The sequence below is a fragment of the Halictus rubicundus genome, chromosome 2 (assembly GCF_050948215.1).
Source record: "Halictus rubicundus isolate RS-2024b chromosome 2, iyHalRubi1_principal, whole genome shotgun sequence".
Lineage (NCBI taxonomy): Eukaryota > Metazoa > Arthropoda > Insecta > Hymenoptera > Halictidae > Halictus > Halictus rubicundus.
The window spans coordinates 16,385,886-16,405,639 of NC_135150.1; the positions used below are offsets into that span (position 1 = coordinate 16,385,886).

General features: G+C 39.2%; 3 protein-coding genes across 3 annotated transcripts; all 3 read right to left on the reverse strand.

The window, feature by feature from the left end:
• Positions 1-925: 925 nt before the first annotated feature.
• Uvop (ultraviolet-sensitive opsin) lies at positions 926-5,032 on the reverse strand. Its single transcript, XM_076805641.1, has 5 exons — positions 4,761-5,032; positions 4,104-4,319; positions 2,966-3,347; positions 2,268-2,452; positions 926-1,168 (listed from the first exon to the last, which is right to left on the reverse strand). The coding sequence occupies exons 1-5, from the start codon at positions 4,982-4,984 to the stop codon at positions 1,060-1,062; spliced, it is 1,116 nt and encodes a 371-aa protein (XP_076661756.1). The 5' UTR covers positions 4,985-5,032; the 3' UTR covers positions 926-1,059.
• Positions 5,033-5,661: 629 nt separating this feature from the next.
• LOC143365457 (FAD synthase) lies at positions 5,662-9,345 on the reverse strand. Its single transcript, XM_076805640.1, has 5 exons — positions 8,812-9,345; positions 7,949-8,195; positions 7,122-7,557; positions 6,897-7,038; positions 5,662-6,798 (listed from the first exon to the last, which is right to left on the reverse strand). The coding sequence occupies exons 1-5, from the start codon at positions 8,953-8,955 to the stop codon at positions 6,373-6,375; spliced, it is 1,395 nt and encodes a 464-aa protein (XP_076661755.1). The 5' UTR covers positions 8,956-9,345; the 3' UTR covers positions 5,662-6,372.
• A 68-nt stretch (positions 9,346-9,413) lies between these two features.
• LOC143365456 (tRNA (guanine(37)-N(1))-methyltransferase) lies at positions 9,414-11,820 on the reverse strand. Its single transcript, XM_076805639.1, has 2 exons — positions 9,687-11,820; positions 9,414-9,553 (listed from the first exon to the last, which is right to left on the reverse strand). Exon 1 carries the CDS (start codon positions 11,173-11,175, stop codon positions 9,736-9,738), a length of 1,440 nt encoding a protein of 479 aa, XP_076661754.1. The 5' UTR covers positions 11,176-11,820; the 3' UTR covers positions 9,414-9,553; positions 9,687-9,735.
• Positions 11,821-19,754: the final 7,934 nt, after the last annotated feature.

Consider the following 19,754-nt stretch of genomic DNA (forward strand, 5'->3'; position numbering starts at 1 on the left):
CAGAGATGCGTACGGAATGACCCGGTGAATTGTATTCGTTTAATTTCAGGCACAAGCACACACACACAGTCAATTCTCGATTACACGATTCGAGTCACACTTAGAAACGGTTCTTCTGCCATGATATCAAAACGTTTCAAGCGCTAGCTGATCTCAGAATTTCGTCGATCACACACGTTTCCGTTGATTCTCTCGGATTTCTAAGGCCTAGAATCGTAGCTATAAGGCGAGTAGTGTGCATAAGCGAATAAAGTTGTAATTTGCCAGTTTTTGTTCCTCACAACAGTTTCTTCATTCGTCACGCATCCCTCCCAACTGCGATCTAAAATTCAATATTTTTGTGTCTATGGTTTTTTCTTTTATATCGTCATGCCCGTGGTAAACAATTCGAGTTCGATTTTAGAATGCAAATGTTCTAAAGCGTTTCGATCAAGAACACTTTTATAATCCATAGATTTGTTGTACATCGTTTTATTTGGATATCCAATTTTACTTTCAAATAAAGTTTACTTCCACATCAATTATTCCTTTTTCCTTATTTATTTTTACATGTAGAGTCACCCCCTGACGTATATGACGTTTAGTCAATATTTACAGATTCATAAACACACTGGTTGATGGTAAAAAAAATTACAAAATGGTGGTGACGATCTTGTAAACGAAGAACGACCAAAAAATTTAATTTCTGCTTAGAATGATGCTTACTTTGATCCACGAGTTTGTTTGTATTTTAAGCTTATTCAACAAGACTGTAAAAAAATCGTTTCGTGTGCAACAATCTGATAAGAATTAATCTTTCCTGTTCCAAAATTTACGATCGTCTAACTTTTCGGCTTGTTCTTTCTTTTTTTTTTTTTTAGATTATCTCTTGTACTTCGCACATCGATCTACGTAGATGTCGAGGGAGGAAAGCAGGTTGCAGACGTGCCAGGAAATTGCTTTATTGCAGTTGCTTTCGCTATACAAGGATCGTGTATATTGAACGGAGTGAAAACATAGAGTCGCGCGAGTGCCAATACCAAACATTCGTTTGCCGAAAACGAATGTCCCGGTGAAGATTTAACTTGAGGCCGGAGGCTGTGCCACAGTTTCGGTGGTGGTGCTCTGCGCGTCTGATATCGGCTTCTCTTGCAGTTCGAGCCACGGTAGTCGTTTTTGCAGTTCTAACCTGCCGCAAGCAAGAGATCCCACTTTATTCTAGTGCTACGGAGAACACAGGATCTCAATTCATATAATCTCTCAACGAGGACAATCCAGCACGTGACCGAGAATAATTAATTAATTTCCTCTGGTCAATCGTCACCAGGGAGGAAATGAGAGTGCTCATTTTTAGCATGGACCAGAACCTGTATCATTTTTTTAGCCTGGACCAGAACCTGCATCATTAGCAGCGGATTCCAAATAATGCCAGAGTGGATGCTACTTCTATGTTAAAAGAGGCTCTTCTATGTAGGCTCTGATCCAGCCTAAAAGATGGTGCAGGTTCTAATACAGGCAAAAAGGTGATGCAGGTTCTGTTCCAGGCTAAAAAGACGATGCAGGAATAGTGGGGACACTAAAACCCCGAGCGTGAGCACTCTGATTTCCTCTCTGTCGTCACAATTAATTCGATTGCGAATTACCAAGCAGTCAAAATGACGCATTTTCAGTTTCTTATAAAACATTTTAGACATATAGTTCCTGATGCTTTCGTTGTAGCAAATGTATGAATAAATTGGTTAATTTAATAATTTTCTAATACGTTATGACTAGACTGCGGATTATATGCATTTATAGCAAAAATGGGTGGGTGTTATTTCAAACAGTAAAAAGATTACAGGAATTTAAGAGTGTCAATACATTTCTTACAACTTAATAAAACTATTGGAAAGAGGAATAAATTACTACGTGGCTTCTACGCCTTGCAATGAATGCAAACGATTTTTATGTGGCATAAAGATCCACAGTCTACTTATGACACACCACAATTCATTTGACAGTACAATGCTGCTTTGTCGAGCTGTACACAGTGATTTCTCTATATTTGTCGCCAAGGTCTGCATGATAAACGTCGCGAAATTGTCCCCACTACCGCGGGGTGTAGTGAGGGGCCACGAAGCTCGAAAGGTGTGTAAACATAACGGGTATGTCTCCTAGACGATACACGACACTGGCAAGACCCGTGTTGTTGACATATATCGAGAACTCGCTGTGTCTTTAAGGAGAGCAGACGAAATCGGGAACTTTCTGTTGCCAGTGAACGTCCCGAAGCGTTTGGTAAATTTTACCTGTATCTCGGATGACTGATAGCGTAGACGTATGGGTCCAAGCAAGCAACAGCTTTGCACGTACATGCTGGTATCATCGTGACGCCGGGTGTCAGCAGAGCTTTGTTGCCAAACGCTCCGATCATCGCCATTACGCCGTACGGTGTCCACGAGCAGATGTACAGGAAGCAGATGGTGATGGCAGCCTTCGAACACGATCACAATATTAACAACATATCCGATCAACATGGAAACACTGAACAAACCTTCCTCATCAAGAAAACAATTACGAAACTAACGATCGAGCTGGAATTACCGACACAGATCGACTGACCTTTCCGGAATTAATCGAGTTTCTGTATCCTCAAGCCGGGCGTTTCTAAATATTTCATACTTAAGACTAAAATGTTAAAAATTCCGTTCTTCATTGATAGTTTACATGAGATGCAAGACCGAATGACCGGATATATTTTAATGTTTTAAGGCGCTGCGACAGGTATTAATTTTTGCAAAAACTGACCAGTGGACAACAAAGTTTATTTATTTAAATTGATCTTTTCCATAGAATTGCGGTACGGATCTGAGAGTCCTAGACAGGTGTGCGAGAATGAAACTAATCGAGAGTAAACATGATTCTGAAGACTTTAGTATCGGCGAAACTCGATGTTGATGAAGACGTTGATGAAGATGTTGATGAAGTCTAGTTGAAAAGTACATACCTTGGCTATGCGAACCTCGGCACTCTGAGCGTTCGTGCCCGCGTTACTCCTCAGGCTGTCCACGTTCATCTTCTTCGCCTGTTCTCGGAGAGCTTTCTCGTGGTTCACGACATGGCTGACGATCTGGCTGTAATAGTATATGATAAGCGTCATCGGAATCGCGTAGGAGAAGGTGAATATGGTTGCAACGAAGATCCGTATCTCGTTCGAGTCGGTGAGGTAGTCGAAGCTGCAGCTGGTGAGGAAACCCTCGGGCACGAAACGGCCCCAAACGCCCATCGCGGGCATCAGGGCCCACGGTATAGTGTACGTCCAGATCAGGATGATGAAAAGCAACACCTGGCCGCGCGACAACTTGCCGTCCAGAGGTCTTGCGATGGTGCTGAAAAAGAAAGCAACCCCTAACTACTTTTAAACGAACACTTCAGCGTGAACCAGATATTTCAAGGTCAACCAGATATTAAATTCCTGAACGATTGCTAAAGGCAATCAGGTATGTCATGGCCGAGGTATGGTTGCTTAAAGTAAAGTATTGGGAGACAGTTGTACAAAATGGTGGTGACTATATAATTAACCCTTTGCAGACGAATGTCGACATGTGAAGTTGCAAGTTTAATAAGTTTAAAAAGAGATCAATACATACATTGTGTTAATCTTTCCCAATATTTAAGACTTTGATAATCTAGTTCTCTGAGTAAAATATTTGCGGTATTTTAAAAAATCCTCGTCCTCAAAGGACGTTAATTTTAAAATGCAACGGCTTGTGTTTCATTTTCAAAGTTAGCACGAACTTTGCAATCATCTAATCGTTTTCACAACAAAAATTTAATAATGGTAACGTTAATGAGACTACTCCGGATTTTACTGCTCTCACGTAAGAAATGTAAAAAAAAAAGCTATAAAATATAAAGTTCGACGAAGCTTAATATCACTAAATAAATTTTTCAATTGAATTGCACCTAGAACATTTTATTTTGCGTACAGTTCGCGAATGAAATGCGAGAGTCATCAGCCTAGAAAGTTCGGTCGCGGACAAAATGGCGTCGAAGCTCGTCGCTCGCGAGAAGGGTACGATTAGCGTTCTTTTCATAAATTTCGTAGTACTTTTTAAATTGTTTTAATGATATGAATATCGTACCTGTATCTGTCGTAAGATATTGCCGCGTTCGTCATGGCTGCACCGATTCCGGTCAGAGAACCGATGACCGCGAAGATCTGACATCCTAAGTGGCCCGTGGCGAACCCGGTGTTAAAGGAATTGTATATAAAGATAGGAGTCTTGATCATCATGAAGAAGTCGCATACCGCGAGGTTCACCACGAACATGTTCGAGGGTGTTCTCAGTGACTTGGCGCTGGAAACACGAAGCATACAACGAACAGTTATCAATATTTATGTAAACGATTATTCGGATATCGTATAAGATACCATCTTCTTTAAATCTTTCTAAGGCAAGGAAAACTCATTTCACGCGATTCGTACCCGAGGAATAAATCAATATTACGTTTCATCATTTCGCACAATCACTTTTAACATTACTTGGCAATTGACAGCGCCGTTCACTTTCACAACGCAAGATGTTTTACCGTCCCCAAGCGTCCCGCGCTCTTCGGACACTAAAGTACTAGGCAAGAATCAATGCAAGTCACGCGAAAGTTGGAGAACACAATTGATTAGTAAAAAACTGATCACGTTCACTGGCTAACGTCGGAAGAGACGAACTGGTTTGTTCTTACGCGGACGCGACGCGCTAATAGGGGAGGAAGTAATGCTGCAGAGATCGGACAAGACTTACGCGCAAAAGATCCATATCACCAAGCCGTTTCCAAGCAATGCGAGAAACGTGAAAAGAATGTACAGAAGGGCTAATAAATAGTGAAGGGAGGGGTTCGGCTCGGGGTAGACCAGCCAATGCTCCGGTATGTGAATGATTTCCTCCGGTGGAACGTTCCATCCGAGCAGCCGGGGTGGTCCTGCTGGCCCGTATCTCGCCTCCCAGTGGATACTGTCGTTGGACATGTTGGCCACACCGTCCGCCAGCCCCTCTCCTTGATACCGCCGATCAGCCGGCTGTTTTATACCGTTCTACCCCCTTAAAACGACGAAACCCTAATCCCCGTGATTTAGCTGGCTTCCCACGGCGGATCAGCCGCGGATCATCCGCTGGTTGCTCTTGGTCAGCAAGAACGTGCGTCAAAGTCATGCGAAGCGGTCACGGGGATCATCAGTCGAGGTTCCGGGGCTGGAAAGACTGGAGGAACCTCTGCCGAGCGCGGGACACCCTTGATTTCGTGGGATCGGACCTGGGGTTCGATCCAAAAGCAACCGTTACATAAACACCCCGATCGGTTACGGGCGAACTGCCAGTTACGAGGAATTTCGGTTCTGGTAACCGCTCCGAGAACCGGAGTTATGGTATCATAGCCATTTCCAACCCTTAATTGGAACATTCTGTTGTTTCGCCGCGCGACTGTACCCTTATTAACCAGGGTGACGCAACTGGGACGAACTGCTAGGCTGTTTCGTAACATCTAGGGACCTCAATTCGACGAGAAACGAAGGCCACGAAAATATTGAGCAATTGTTGAAAAAATATTGGAAAATTGTTGATGCATTCCCCGTGAAAACGGTCGGTTTAGCACCCTAGACGCCGCTGATCGCGTTTACTTGGGTATAATAAATAAGAAAATTTCCAGTTTCGGTAACAATTTGCGTTTTATTTTTTGCAGAAAAAACAAGCAGTATTTCGAAGCAATTTCAAAGATAATATCAACGGTCTCTTATTACTTTAATACTTTTGTGAACACACTGTGCTGTGCAGAAAAATAAATTCACTCTAATTATTCACGCAGTAAATACTTTGATACTTAAAAATATATAGAACGATCAGTATCGAGCTTGATGACGCATCATTCGTACCGATGTCGTCTTTTACAAACTTGATTTCACGAGATCAATAATGTACCTGCAGGTATTTATTGAGAAATCAGAAATAATTTCGTAACCATCGACGAATTTCCATTAGGAATTATGCAAGAACGTTTTACGTTTATGTGAATTTAATCTTTTCTTGTTTCGAATGAAACGGAAGTTATTGTTGCAAAATATTTTATTCGCCGAACATTTTGTAAGCAGTTAACGGCAACAATGTACTATTTCTGACTTTGTTGAGACTAAATAATTAATGTAATGATGCTATTTTATTAATACTTCATTAATGTTCTGTGCTTACATATTAGTCAAAATATGTTACAGTAATACTCTATAGCCGTGCATTATACAATTTTATGTCGTATAACATACGAAACAGTTTTCTTGCATTTTTGTAGAAAATATTGACAAGTTAATTAGCAGTAAGCACTATTAAAATGTGCATCATTTTATAAATTGCATATAAATAAATTTCACTATACTCTGCCTTGCCTCTCGGCAGACTCGTCAATTAAAGTATACGCTGGCAAGTAGGACGAAGGATTATTAGGATCCTTTAATCGCGGATTTGGTACCGTAGATGACTTCGTTCCTAAACTTGTATAGCCTTGATCGTATAACGGGCAATATGGCACATTATACTTCAATAGGAAACTCCATACTTGGTCGTATGTCCAGTTCAGAATAGGATTCACGCGAACCATAGCCGGCCAACTTGGATCAGTTGGTGTGAAAGGTTTCATGTTCTCTGAACCAGGATCACCCATCCGCATTCCCATCAGGCTCGCCTTTAAATTTTTTCGTTCTTTCAATAGCGAACTTAATGCCATTTTTATAGGACGTTCTTTTCTTATCAACTGCAAATTATAGTATTGTGTAGCCTTTTCCACGAAGGAATCTACCTACAAACAAATGAAAAAAAATTATTACTCTCTCTTTTTGTATAAAAAATATTTAGAATTATTTAAAATAATTTCGACTACTTTCAATCTGATTTTACCTCTGGGAAGGGTTCAGCTGTTACGTATAAACACAACAAGGGCGAATAATTCCGTAATTTTGCAATAGTGGCAGCTAAATGTAAAACCACTGTGCAATCTTTCCCACCATTGAAACTTACAAAAGTATCTTCTTGTCGATACCTAAAAATATACAGTAAAAGACAGTGTTTATAAATTTGTTTTCTTCTATATCGATTCAATTAATTGTGACTTAGTAAACTTACTTATCATAACATTCTTGTAAAATATCTAAGGCGCATTTCAAGTGGGGCTCATTATTAGCATCTTCAAAAACAATTCTTGCTTGGTAATCGGTAAATCCATTTTCCAGATTTCGTATTTTTTGTACTGGCAAAGAACTCAAAAGTTCCCCTTTCACTTCTAAAACAAGCTTCTTTTCTCCCTCCAATGTGATTCTTGTATAATTGTCGGGTATTGTTTGCGGATAACTACCAATATTGACTTTATTTTTCCAACGATTAGCATGCTCATCCAAAATGTTCACAATAGACAATTCGTTTAAATTAACATCTATGAACTCAAGATATAAAGGAGTACCCCTCTTCAATTGTGGTACTATTGTGTCAACAGCAGGTTCAAAATATTTTGGAGATCCAGGTAATACATATACATTCTTCGCTTTTATAACTGCATACTTTTCTAGAAATTATTCAATTTATAAGTTATGAAATTGTTTTCAAGTTTCTTTCTTCAATATAGTTAACCCCTTGCACTATGATTTACTTTGCGATTATGTACAATGATTAAAACTTCTTTAACGTTCATAATTTACTAGAAAAGAAAGAAAATTTATATTTATTGTACACCCACGTATTCTCCAATAGTTACATATTGACTATAATAAAATATAATTTCATTTCAATTGAAACGAAATTTACAACATACATATTTGGCAGATTCTGTTCGAAGTTTTCATCACGAGTCTAACTCTATATTGTACCTAGTACAAGGAATTAACGTAATAATGTAAAACCGATGATTTTTTGCCGAAATCAAGGGTTTTTAAACATTTTATCAGTAATTCACGTACTTTGCGACTGGACGTAAACGAGTTCACAGGGTCTTGGTACGATGGTAAATCGGCGAAATTCTTTCTGGTTGAGAAATATTTTTGCATACAGGTCAACCAATTCTTGGTGTGGCTCAAGTTTCAATTCCAAACCTTTAGCCACAGCTTCATACGTTATATCATCATGGGTAGGTCCGACACCGCCAGATGTAAAGACAACAGAATACTTTTTGGAAGCATCGCATACAGTCTTTGCAATATCATCTACCTAATTTCAAAAACCAGATATGACGATGTGAGACTCAGATGCGAGTGTTCACTCCTGGATTACGGTGCCCCAAACTGCTGCTCTAGCAACAGTGCTGCACCAAGCGGCCAATGATATAATCCACTAAACGTTAGCATAAATTAGAACCCAATTAGTTCAATGTTAGCATGGACAGAACCCATTTAGCACAGACGACATATAAGTTGTCAGGAGTATAGATTTGGAAATTAGATATTTTTTAAAGCACCTTTTTGTCATGGACAACGGTCAGCTGAGAAAATATTCACCGATTTAGTATTAAAATTCCGCTTGGTGCAGCACTGTACTGGAAGCACCGAAACTTTGATCATCAGTATCTCTTACTCTTATGTTCTCTCAGCTAATACGCTGTTCTCAAAGGCTACATTACACGTAGTGAAATTTCAAATATAAAAGATATTTTAAATAAAATATAAGAAATCATATATGTAAAAATACATTTAAATAATTTTTTCGAACACTAAACTACATATATAATAAATTCAGTATATAATTGTTGAGTATTTTATTTAAAATCTATACTTGGAAACGGTCTTAATTTGATTGTTTTCTATAAAGATAATAAATTAATACGCACAATATCAGGTATCACTGTTACTCTTTGAAGTTTAATCCCAGAAGCACGTAGACTTTTTGCGAGATATGACGTATTCGTGTCAACTATTTGTCCACGTAAAATTTCATCTCCTATTACAATCAAGCCTGCAGTATGAACCTCCATGACGAACGATTTTCCTATGTAAAATAAAATTAATTTATGTGAATAATAATGAAAGAAAATTTATTTGCTATAGCACCTTATGAGTTCTTCACTTTGAAATGAGTAATAGTCATTAAGAGCGATGCTGTAGCTATCATTGTGTAAATATAACATGTAGAATATTTAACTATGCTTAGATAACCGCTTCAGATAAAAATTAGGTGATAAGAATAAACTCTGTGAAACACTTTCATTATTGATTACGTTTATTTTATGTAACAAGATTTGTCCGATGAAGATTTCCACAAAATATGAATGATGTTATACAAAATAAATTGATAGTATCCATACATTTTCATTAATAAATGGTAACAGTGGTAACAGATTATCTAAATGAAAGTATTCGTTAAATTTGCATTTGTTCAACTAATGATGTTGTTACATCTGTCTGCACTGGTGTCCTATTGGGCATTTTCTTCTTTCCTTCATGTTTGGTATTCTTTACCTTCATTTTAGGTTCGGACTTATGTATTTCTTTACGTAATTCCTGAAGTTGTTGATCTATCTGTGCTGTTCTATCCTTACTCTTTTTAATGGCTTTGTTTCCTTTCAAATCCAACTATTAAAATAAAGAATTGCAATGATCTTATGTTTATTGAATCCAGATAATAGATAATACTGATATGAGAACCAAGCTCATATTTATAATTATTCGTTAGTTTTTATTTAATTGTTTGTGAGAATTCACTTACGTTTTTTAAATTAGACACCACCTTCTGTGCTTTGGCTTTCAGTTTAATGCTACGAACTGTAGACACTTGGAACACATTCTTGTTCTTTTGATTCTTTTGCGGTCCCTTGTTCTTTCCCATTGTTTTCTGTAATATTATCGCTTACAGATATTTCAGAAATATTTTCCATTTTCAATTTCTTCATTGCTGGCTCCTCGCCTTTCAAAATTCTTTTGTTTAATAGAAACGAGACACGGATCATTTCTTTGTATGGAGAAACATTTCTAACATTGTGTAAATTAACTAAAGACTCTTGCAATGTACAACCAAGTTTTTCTTCCACTAATAATTGTGCAATTTTACAAGCATCTTCTCCTTTATTTGCCTTTACAAAGCAATACAGATGTACTATGGGAGGTTGAGAATTCATCTTTACTATTTCATCTTCATTGAAACATTCATAAAATACGTCCAAAAATTCAACAGCGATGCTTGGTAAATTCATTACTATATGTTCCGAACCATCTTTCTTACTAATTCGTCTGTTTAAAATATCTTCTTTTACAACAGTCCTTAAAAATTCTCTACCATCCATATTAAAAGATTTGATATTAGATTTTACTTTATTAGTTTCAGCATTCTTTTTAAGCCACTTGTACGATTCAGGATTTAAATCATTTGCAATTACTTTAATCCCCTTACGAGCAGCAGGAACAGCAAATGGTCCAACCCCAGCAAATACATCATACAACACATCATTAGGTTTCATCATTTTTATCAAATTTGAATGTTCCGTAGATAAACGAGGATTCCAGTATACTTGAGAAAAGTCAAACTCGTACGCAAAACCATTTTCTTTCGCTATTGTAATAGTATCTTTATCACCAGCAAGTATCTCCATTGTGAAATGTCTAAATGTTGTATCAATTGTATTTATCTTGTTTACTACTGTTCTAGCAACTGGTATAGTATCAAGGAAAACCTGACCAATAATCGTTTTGTATGGTAAATGCATATCACGCAAATTTAAGTGCACAATGTGGCCTACCAAGCTGTATGAAGTTGGAACTTCAGTTCCTTTGGGCAAAACAGCTTTTAATATATCATTTGTCTGCCAATTATCATAGTTTATGATTATTTCTGTTTTGCCAAATTCTTCATATAATCCTGAAAGTTGTTCTCTATCATTTTCCGACAAGTCTTCAAACTTTTTTACTAAGCTGGGGTTCAAATATGCAATAGTTTTGTCATCTACATTTTGAATTGCTTTGAACTTTCTTAGTTTGAGTAAATATTTTTTCACAATTGGTTTCAATTTTGATATTTTAATATCACCAAATTTTAGATATGGTAACTCTGTAGGAGATGCGAATGCTGCACGGTCCAGACATGTCATTCCTCGCACTGATTCAGGAGGAACCAGCAAAGAAGTCATTTTAATGTCACAAGAATGATATCGTGCCCAAAAACATTGATTGATTAATGTTTTAAAGCGTCTTGTTATACCCATGAATATAATATAAGACCCTACAAAGAATTCCTAATTATTCCATTTCGATCAAAATATTTTCTTGGTATAGTATATATTATAAATTTTCCTATATAATTTTCTATTCCATGTGGAATTTACAAAAGCTTGAATTTAACTTTTCCCATTAACATATATTTATCTAGTCAACTGTGCATTTCATATATTTAGACATCCATTTTTTAAACCTATTAAATTTGAATTTTTTTATTCAGTATATGTGTACATAAAGCTAGATTAAAAACATTCATATTGTGTAAATTTATGAGAAAGAATGAATTGGAATGAAATATTCTTCATAAAGAATATTAATAATGATGCTAGAGGAAAATAACTGTTATTTACCTTTAGTTTTTATTGAGGTTTTTAATTCAGGTTATCAATTCCACGTTAGAATGACAATATTCGTATAGGTTATGTTACAAACTCCATAAGGTACGAACGCTGCGTGGAGGTCAGTGGAGGTGGTCAACTATATACATGCGTTTGTCTTTTTAAGGAAGATTATTTTACCACAGATAAGATATAAGAACAGATACAACATCTTCTAGGATTTCCTAGTCCAATAGACTGCCTTGCCGATGCAAAAGAATGTTGCTTGCAGCACAGTTACCGTCTGTGTCTGTATACCTTGTCTGTGGAAATACTTTTCACAGAAACCTGCCGTATTTTCTTATCTGTCGATAATAATCGCGTTCCAGTTTGAGTAACTTACCACTGATGGCACCACGAGCGGTGGGAAAGAAATATGGCGGGAAGTACATTAAGCCACAGTATAACGCAATCAAACTTACGGGCAGAGAGGATAGGTACTATTAGCAATTTTTACTAAAAAGATTAGGTGGTAAGATAGCCAAGAGGGTATTCGACAGCATCATTGGTAAGAGGAATTCTTATAATCGTTAAACAAGCAGAGACAATAAATTCGAAGTATACAAGACACTCATATCGTGTGACACGAAACAGTATAATAAGGTGAAATCATATGAAATTTGAAGTAGAAATTGATTTTTCTAAAATTATGCTTTAACACTGTCTTACGAAAAATATAATATAATTTAAATGTTCAAAAACGCACTAAGGAATTGTAGCAGATGTCGATAATGTAGATTCATATGTAATCAATGTTACTAGTTTTCTACTTTACCGACGACACAATGCTTTAAGCACCGACGGTACAACTGCACTCTGTAATATCCGTGGTATTATCACAGACAAGGTATATGTAGGTATACCTTATACCTTGTCTGCAGTTTCGTTGAGGGCCTTTCTTAACTACCACCAGATGTCCCACTATGCTCTAAAGTTAATTTAAAAAAAGTAATGAAGATTTACACCGATTCGAACCGTAAAATTCAAAATAAAAATTAAATTAAATCAGTAATAACTATTTTGATTAATATCCTACGTTTATATCAGAATATAAAACAAAAGTACCGGTAAACAAATAGTAATTTTTATTTCAGTATTAATACAGCCCTTTACTAACTCTAGAATCACCGAGCCCTAAATATAACTGAGATATATTTCTTTATAATAATAACAGAACCGAATTTATTCACATGTCATGCGATTTGTATAGGTACTACTGGTTTTGATGCATTTATGGCAAAAATGTGTAGGTCGAATTCAAAACAGTAAAAACATTTCATGAATTTATAAATACTATTGCATTATTTCTCAAGGAGACATTTATAGTTTCACTAATTGCGAAAGAACAAAGCTGAAGATTGAATGGCCCAGTATAGTGAATATGTATAAATGGTTTCGCCTGACATTATTATAATTGTAGCAGTTTTCTTCCACCGACTTCCAATCCCCTAATCCAGCATCTCAAGGCTCCTCTTTATATTTCAATCGGATTTCAGCCGGAAATAACCAAAGCGGAACGTATCAATGTCGCTCCGAGTCTTTTAAATCCTGCAGAATGTGTAAAAAAGGGGGCAGGACTCGTGCAGGGCCGGTGTCATTCTTCGAAAAAACAGTATCACTGTAATCTGGGGACGGTGATTGTGATTACACACCGTTTTGCCTTCCTATCCGACCTGACGGCCTAGGGTGGTGGCATAAAGGGTTCCTTTCATCGCAGACTCGTACGCGGAGTCTTCCGTGGGCCAGGATAATGGACCGAAATCTCAGGACGAGCGATGCGAGAGATCGGATTTGTCGCGATTCGAAACTTATCCGCGTAAAATCCCCGATCTAGATGAACGTCTCACGTCATTTTCGCTGTGAAGAGACGCGGATCGGTTTAAACATACTTGACTGCTTTGCGTGGCGCAGGAAGCCATCTTGTATAATTACAGCTGGTACGACAACCAACTCTATAAAACCCTTGCTCTACTTTTTTGGCTTACTTTGAACCTAATTGAGTTGTCCATTCTCTGCTTCCAGATAAAAATCTTTTATTTCTTGTCAATTTTTCGACTTGGAGCTGAAAGCATAATTTGGACAAGAGTATTATCTAGAATCTTTACAACCATTTCTGAGCAGCGTCCGACGGTTAGGAAAACTAGGTAAACCAGCTTTGTTTTACACAGATAAATAACAATATAGTATCGTGAACGACAGAGTTAGATAATTTTTACACCACGCTTTTGTTAAATAGGAAGACAATCGTTCTTTCAGGAGCATTAACAAAGAGCTATTATTCAAGTAGGCTACACCGGTGATGTTCCGCCAACCATAAGGGGCTTCGAGGGGAAATTTGCTTGTGCCAGCTGCCACTTATTAACTGGTTATTTAAAATCGTTACAACCCTCGCGCAGAAGTCTGCGAAATTATGAACTCCTTGTATCGGCGACCGATTTCTCGGACAAGATGTCCGAGCGATAAAGATCGAGCAGGATCGAAGTCTAGATGAGAAAAAGAAGAGACTCGCACCGTTCGAGAAATGGTTGCGGGGAGAAAAAGAAATACCCGCGCGCGGTATCCAAAAACTCTGCGAGGAAACGCGCGGAAACAAGAAGAAGAAGGTACGCAGATTTATTCGTGCGGGCTCGGCCGCTTCCCCGAAGCGAGATCGGTGGTTGATTTAGTGTGCAGTAAAGGCGCGGCGGAAAATGCGTCGGAACCGAGAAATAAATGTTCTTAAGGAGCGTGCCAATAAATAACGGTTTATTAACGTACTAATGCCTCACGTGAAATTAACGGGAGTCGAGGCTCGAGCTGGCTCTCTCTCCTCCTCTCTCCTCCTCTCTCTCTCTTTCCCCAGGCTTCCTGGAGCTGTGGGCCTGCGGCTTTTGGGGGGCAGGGGCGACGAACCGAGTGAAACAGGGGCCCCGCAAACTCCGAGTCTTAAATGAACCAGCCGCACGCTGCGGTTCTAATTAAAACAAACACGATTATAAGTTTCAACTTGAATTTATAATCCCCGCTCCTCGCGCCCCCGAACCCCGCCCCCTAGCCGCGCGTCTTTTAACGAGTTCGCGTCGACAGTCGGTCGCCGTTTTTCAAAATGCTTTTCGCAAAAAAGAGAGAGAGGAAAACACCCGCGCAATTTATGTCATAATAAGGGGACGAGCTTCGCGGGGAAAAACCCCTGCCGATATTAATTCTTTCTGTAACCACTTACGGTTTGATCGGGCACATTACGTTCGAAGGAAGAAGTTAACGAATTTTTGGATGATAACATGTACGTAGGGGACACTCAAAAACAATTTAAATAGTAGTCAAATAGAACCAAAAGTGGATAAACACTTAGCATACTAGATTGCATGAAACAGGGAGACAAAATCTTCTGCTTCGACAGCCATCTCTGTTAGTCAGAGTAAAAACAGGCTATACTAAATGAACACGTCAATATTTAATTTAACCCTTTGCACTCGAAGCTATTTTAACCCCGAAACGAAACATTTCTTCCGCCCTAGAATATTTCCTTTCTATATATATATTTTTCATGTTATACATACGAAAATGGTGCAATTTACTCCTACAATACTGAAATGTTTAGTAATTTGTTACGTAAAAACAAATTTAATAATTTTAAAAATATTTTGAATAAGGATACAGCAATTTTTAGTGGTGCCTTACAGTCACCATTCGAGTGTTAAGGGTTAATATGTCTTCTTGGATTGTCCTATATATTATATTGTCGATTGGAATTGCAAAGGATGCAATATTGAAACACCAATAAAACTCTTAAAAGGATGTCGCAACTATGAAGGAATGATCAGGCAAGAAAAAAATTCTGGAAACCCTGAAACATTTCTTAAACGATGAAGACGTCTTTAGAAAAATCGTAAATTAATAAATAAACACTTTTTCGCATCGAACTTCCTTTAATTCAAGGGGTTAAATAAACAGATGACGAGGTTGGCGACTTGACCATGAAGAAAGACGCAGGGGAGCCTGGTTGTCCGTTTAAACTCAAAGGTTGAGTGCGCACGGTGCGATCTAAGTTACGTTTCTTTCGGCAGACCGTACAATTGTTAATTAAATCGTGTTAGTACTACACGGCGCGGTAGAATTTTCTACGTGTCGCCGGGTTTCATCCCCCTGTCGCTTCGGGGTAGCGACAGGGAGCTGTTTATCGGTACGGGCCGCAAGAAATACAGCTGTTAGATGCAATGAAATTGCAGTTATATTCGCGTCGACGATAGAGGACTCGCGTAATTGAGTCGTCCCGGCGGTTCGCTATCGCGCACGGATAAATATCTCGCCTAATTGGTCAGCCGGGAGCTTTCTACCCTCGACGATCCTCCCGATCCCTTTTCGCAGCGCCATACTCGGCCTAATTGAACGCGAACGCGTCTTTGCGGACTGTACTTAGATCTGCGGAAAATATTTAGATTAGAAATCCGAAGGAAACTGCACACTGTAGAGAACAATAAAAATGAAGAGACACGTACGGGACGAAAATCGTTCCCGTCGTGCGTTTAACCTGTAAATTAGAACGCGGAATTTAATCATTAAATAATGAGGAATTGAGTGAAAATTATATTACAATCATTTTATTTAAGGGCGACTAACCCTTAGGATGTTGTATTAAACCAAACAGACAAGTATCGACTTATGTCACTTTTGCATTAAAAGGCTCGCATGTTAAATTTCTGTGTTCAAATGGCGACTTTGCGGTCGCTAAAAATGGTCATACTATAATTTGTAACCATTTTCAGGTTACCAAATTACTATTTAATATACTTCAAGGCATTCTAAATATTAAACTGGCTTCGAGCGCCAATAGTTGCAATAAAAATGGAAGCGAGTCTTGTGTAGCAAGCAAAATTGTGAAAATGATTTCGAAGTTTCAGTAATTACACTGGTTTGCGCAGGTTTATATTTTCCAAAAATCCGAATTTGACGTAATAGGGTATAAAGAATAGCAAACTTTCTGCAATTCCGCGATATTTTCGTAGGAATTTCCAAAGAAAATGTAGAAATGGTTATCTGGGCACCCAGTTTTCCACACCACCGTAGAAACAAATTGCCGAATAGTAATTAGGACTGTTCAACAGGTGAGATTACTATAGTACTTTGGAGGCATCGTTGCTAAGAATCTCCTTCGCGGCCGAGATCTCGAGTCCACCGGCGAATTATAATATTTTTACAAGATCTAATGGGTGGAGGACGCAGTCCGGATATCGACGAGGCTGCTACCGAGGGCAGAAACGATCCAACGATTATGCCGATGTTTAGGCACCCGCTGTGTGATCCGTCTAATCCGGATTTAGTCTCGCGCGCATCCAGCCACGGACCCGGGGTGCAGTTCGCTGCGTCCACGTGCGTATCTTCCCTTTCAATCTTGCGTCCCGATGAATTTTCGACGAATATTTGATACAAATAGCGTGTCACCTTTCTTTTTATGCAGTAGCGAGTCAAGCTCCAGCCCTTTCGATCGGGGATCCTCGATTAGGGGATCCTCCAGAGTGATCTCGAACGGTGCCTGGACACAGATTTTAATCCCCCGGCGATCGAGCTTCCGTTCATCGATCAATTATTTCTACCCTAACCTTTGCAAAAAGTTGACAAATTCATTGTCAACGAGATAAATCCCTCCGGAATTATTCAGAAGTGAAGAAATGGAATTTTGAAATAAATCCTTCCGTTCCTTGATGAATTATTTCTACCCTAACCTTTGCAAAACGTTGACAAATTTATTGTCAACGAGACAAATCCCTCCGGAATTATTCAGAACTGAAGAAATGAAATTCTGAAATAAATCCTGTGTTATTGTGAATAAATAAAATATTGGTTAACTTTACTGTTTAGGCTTCAGACTGAAACTCTTACTCGACTTAATAGTTGTATTGAGTTGTGCTAAAAGTTCGCTTCGTTTTCTCTTAATATACCCAATGCGGAATCAGGGATAGCCTCTTAAACAAATTGTGACACTGTCGGTGAAGAATTGCTGACAGTGCAGAACAAAAATGAGTTTATTCTAAGATCTTCTGGTGCAATTGTCCCGGTGGGATGTACGAGGGCTGAGGACCTTCCGCATAGCACTTCGAAGTGATTAGGGGTGTCGCAGAGCCGAGACTCGTTTTAAGAGCTATTCACAACAAACATCGAGCCCCCGATCGTTCCGGAATCCGTTTTCCACACTTCGCTGTTCGTCATTGTCACGAAACCAGCTTGTGATTAGCCGGAGGAACCCTTTGGGCGATCGGCGTCGCAGAATTCGCCGGAAACACCGGCGCGGCCGGTCCTCGGCACAGATGCTCCGAACCATCGACATATAATTCGGTTTATCCCTCGGGAGCCTCTTAACCCGATTAACAAAATTTTGCGCGGTGCGAAATGAAGTGTCCACACAAAGAGACAGTCAAAGAGAAAGAGAGAGAGAGAGAGAGCGGCCCCCGACAAAAGAGGCGACGACGTCCACAAGCGGGACAGGGAGGACAATGTTTAATCCCGTGGAATACTCGGGCACCCGGCACGGTACGGCGAACTTTTAATTAACGAATAATTAAAAGTAGCATCTTTCCTTCCGACGATAAATTAATAAACCGTCGCTGTTTGTTCCGCGGCGGTACGCGCGGGGCCCGCGCGGTAATAAGTTCGTAATTAAAGCGAGCCCCGCTTTTTATCGTCGGACGACCCCCACCCCCTCCCCACCCTTCCCCTTCCTTTGACGACACTCCGAGCGTCGCTGCGTTCTCTACTTTTAGACATTTTTTTCGAAAACGGTACGGAGCATTAGAATTTCAAACTTCGCCTGCTTATCAATCAACGCGTGAAGAATTTACTCGAATTTTTTCCCACAATCAATAACCATTTCTAACAATGTTAGAATGATAGTGATCTGAAACGAGTGCGGAAGTTTTGTATTTGACAAATGCATAAAGTCCACAGTCTGGGAATCGTTTATAAGATGGTGTAAATTCGTAGAGAGTGATGCAAATGATTGTCGACAGTAGAATATCATTTCGATTGTCCATAAATAATAGGAAAAGTTCGCGGGCGTGGGGCTACGAGTTAATTTGTACGTCTAATAGATTGAGTCGTCAAGCGGAGTTTGGAGAAAGACAGAGCCTCCTTCGAAGCGTCAATTGGCCGACAGGAGATGGTGCTCGCAATTCGATTTTATCTAATGGCGGCACTCCCGCGTGCGCGCGCGCGCGCGCCAGCGCCAGGGTTAATTGTTTCGACCTCAATGGTCGGCGTAACGAGTTTCGTTACAATACACCTAATTCCCGACATCGAGATAAGGCTGTTATCCGGGATGATCGAGTTTGCCGGGGGCATATACTCGATTACTAGTGAATTGCCGCGCGATCACTTCATCCCAGCCCCGTGCTTTTCGTTTAATAGGTGGAGGGGAGGGTGAATCCGCCAGGCGCATATAGGGGACGAAGGAGCCCGCATCCACGGGACCCATGAATTCGCCGAGAGAGAAACGTCTGTTTTGGAAACACAGAATTATCTGCGCTCATAAATTATTCAACTCGTTTCTCTTTTTTTTTCTCCAAACGAAAACCGAACACTCGTCTCGAGGGCTGTCGTTCGTTTATAGGGGTAGAAATTGTCTGGACGAAACGGTGCTTCGGCGAGCAATAAATTATTCATTTTTACGCTACGATGACGATTATTCGTACCTCTGTAACTTGAAGTTGAAATTGAATAAATTTCCTTATTACGAAGAACCAATTCTCTGGCTGACAATTGCAATGTTACACGAAATTCCAGATGAAGAAATCAAAGTCAGATTTTCATAACCGTCAAAATAATTTCAACAGTTTCAAAATAATTGCAACAGATTCTAGGGTAATAAGTACACGTCCAATTTTGGTTTTACGTTTCAACTCAATGAGTTCTGTCCCCTTCATAATTTAACACTTTCGAGAAATGCATTTTGCGACGCGAACACTAGGGAACGAAACAATTTACAGTATTTTGAGCCAGAGAATGGTGGAGGAAGGTAAAAGGGTTAACAATTGTAATGATTCAGAGAGGAAACTGGAGAATTTTTAGTCGAAGAACCAAGCTGACGGTTGCGAAAGCGTTTTTAACGATTCGGAAGGTACGAAAAGTTTTCTGAATTTTTCCATGGTGTCCTCGGAGCGTTCCGAGGAACGTGTAACCGGATTGGACACGGAATGTTTCGCAAACGTGAGAAGAGA

Bases quoted from the DNA above. Each gene is read 5' to 3' on its own strand.
- LOC143365456 (XM_076805639.1), bottom strand. From the start codon at position 11,175: ATGGGTATAACAAGACGCTTTAAAACATTAATCAATCAATGTTTTTGG.
- Uvop (XM_076805641.1), bottom strand. From the start codon at position 4,984: ATGTCCAACGACAGTATCCACTGGGAGGCGAGATACGGGCCAGCAGGA. The intron at 4,320-4,760 runs GTAAGTCTTGTC...TCGTGTTTCCAG, and splicing joins GTGATATGGATCTTTTGCGC to CGCCAAGTCACTGAGAACAC. The intron at 2,453-2,965 runs GTATGTACTTTT...TCGTGTTCGAAG, and splicing joins CCGAGGTTCGCATAGCCAAG to GCTGCCATCACCATCTGCTT.
- LOC143365457 (XM_076805640.1), bottom strand. From the start codon at position 8,955: ATGGAGGTTCATACTGCAGGCTTGATTGTAATAGGAGATGAAATTTTA. The intron at 8,196-8,811 runs GTGCGTATTAAT...TTTTGAAATTAG, and splicing joins TAACAGTGATACCTGATATT to GTAGATGATATTGCAAAGAC. The intron at 7,039-7,121 runs GTAAGTTTACTA...GTATATTTTTAG, and splicing joins TTACAAGAATGTTATGATAA to GTATCGACAAGAAGATACTT.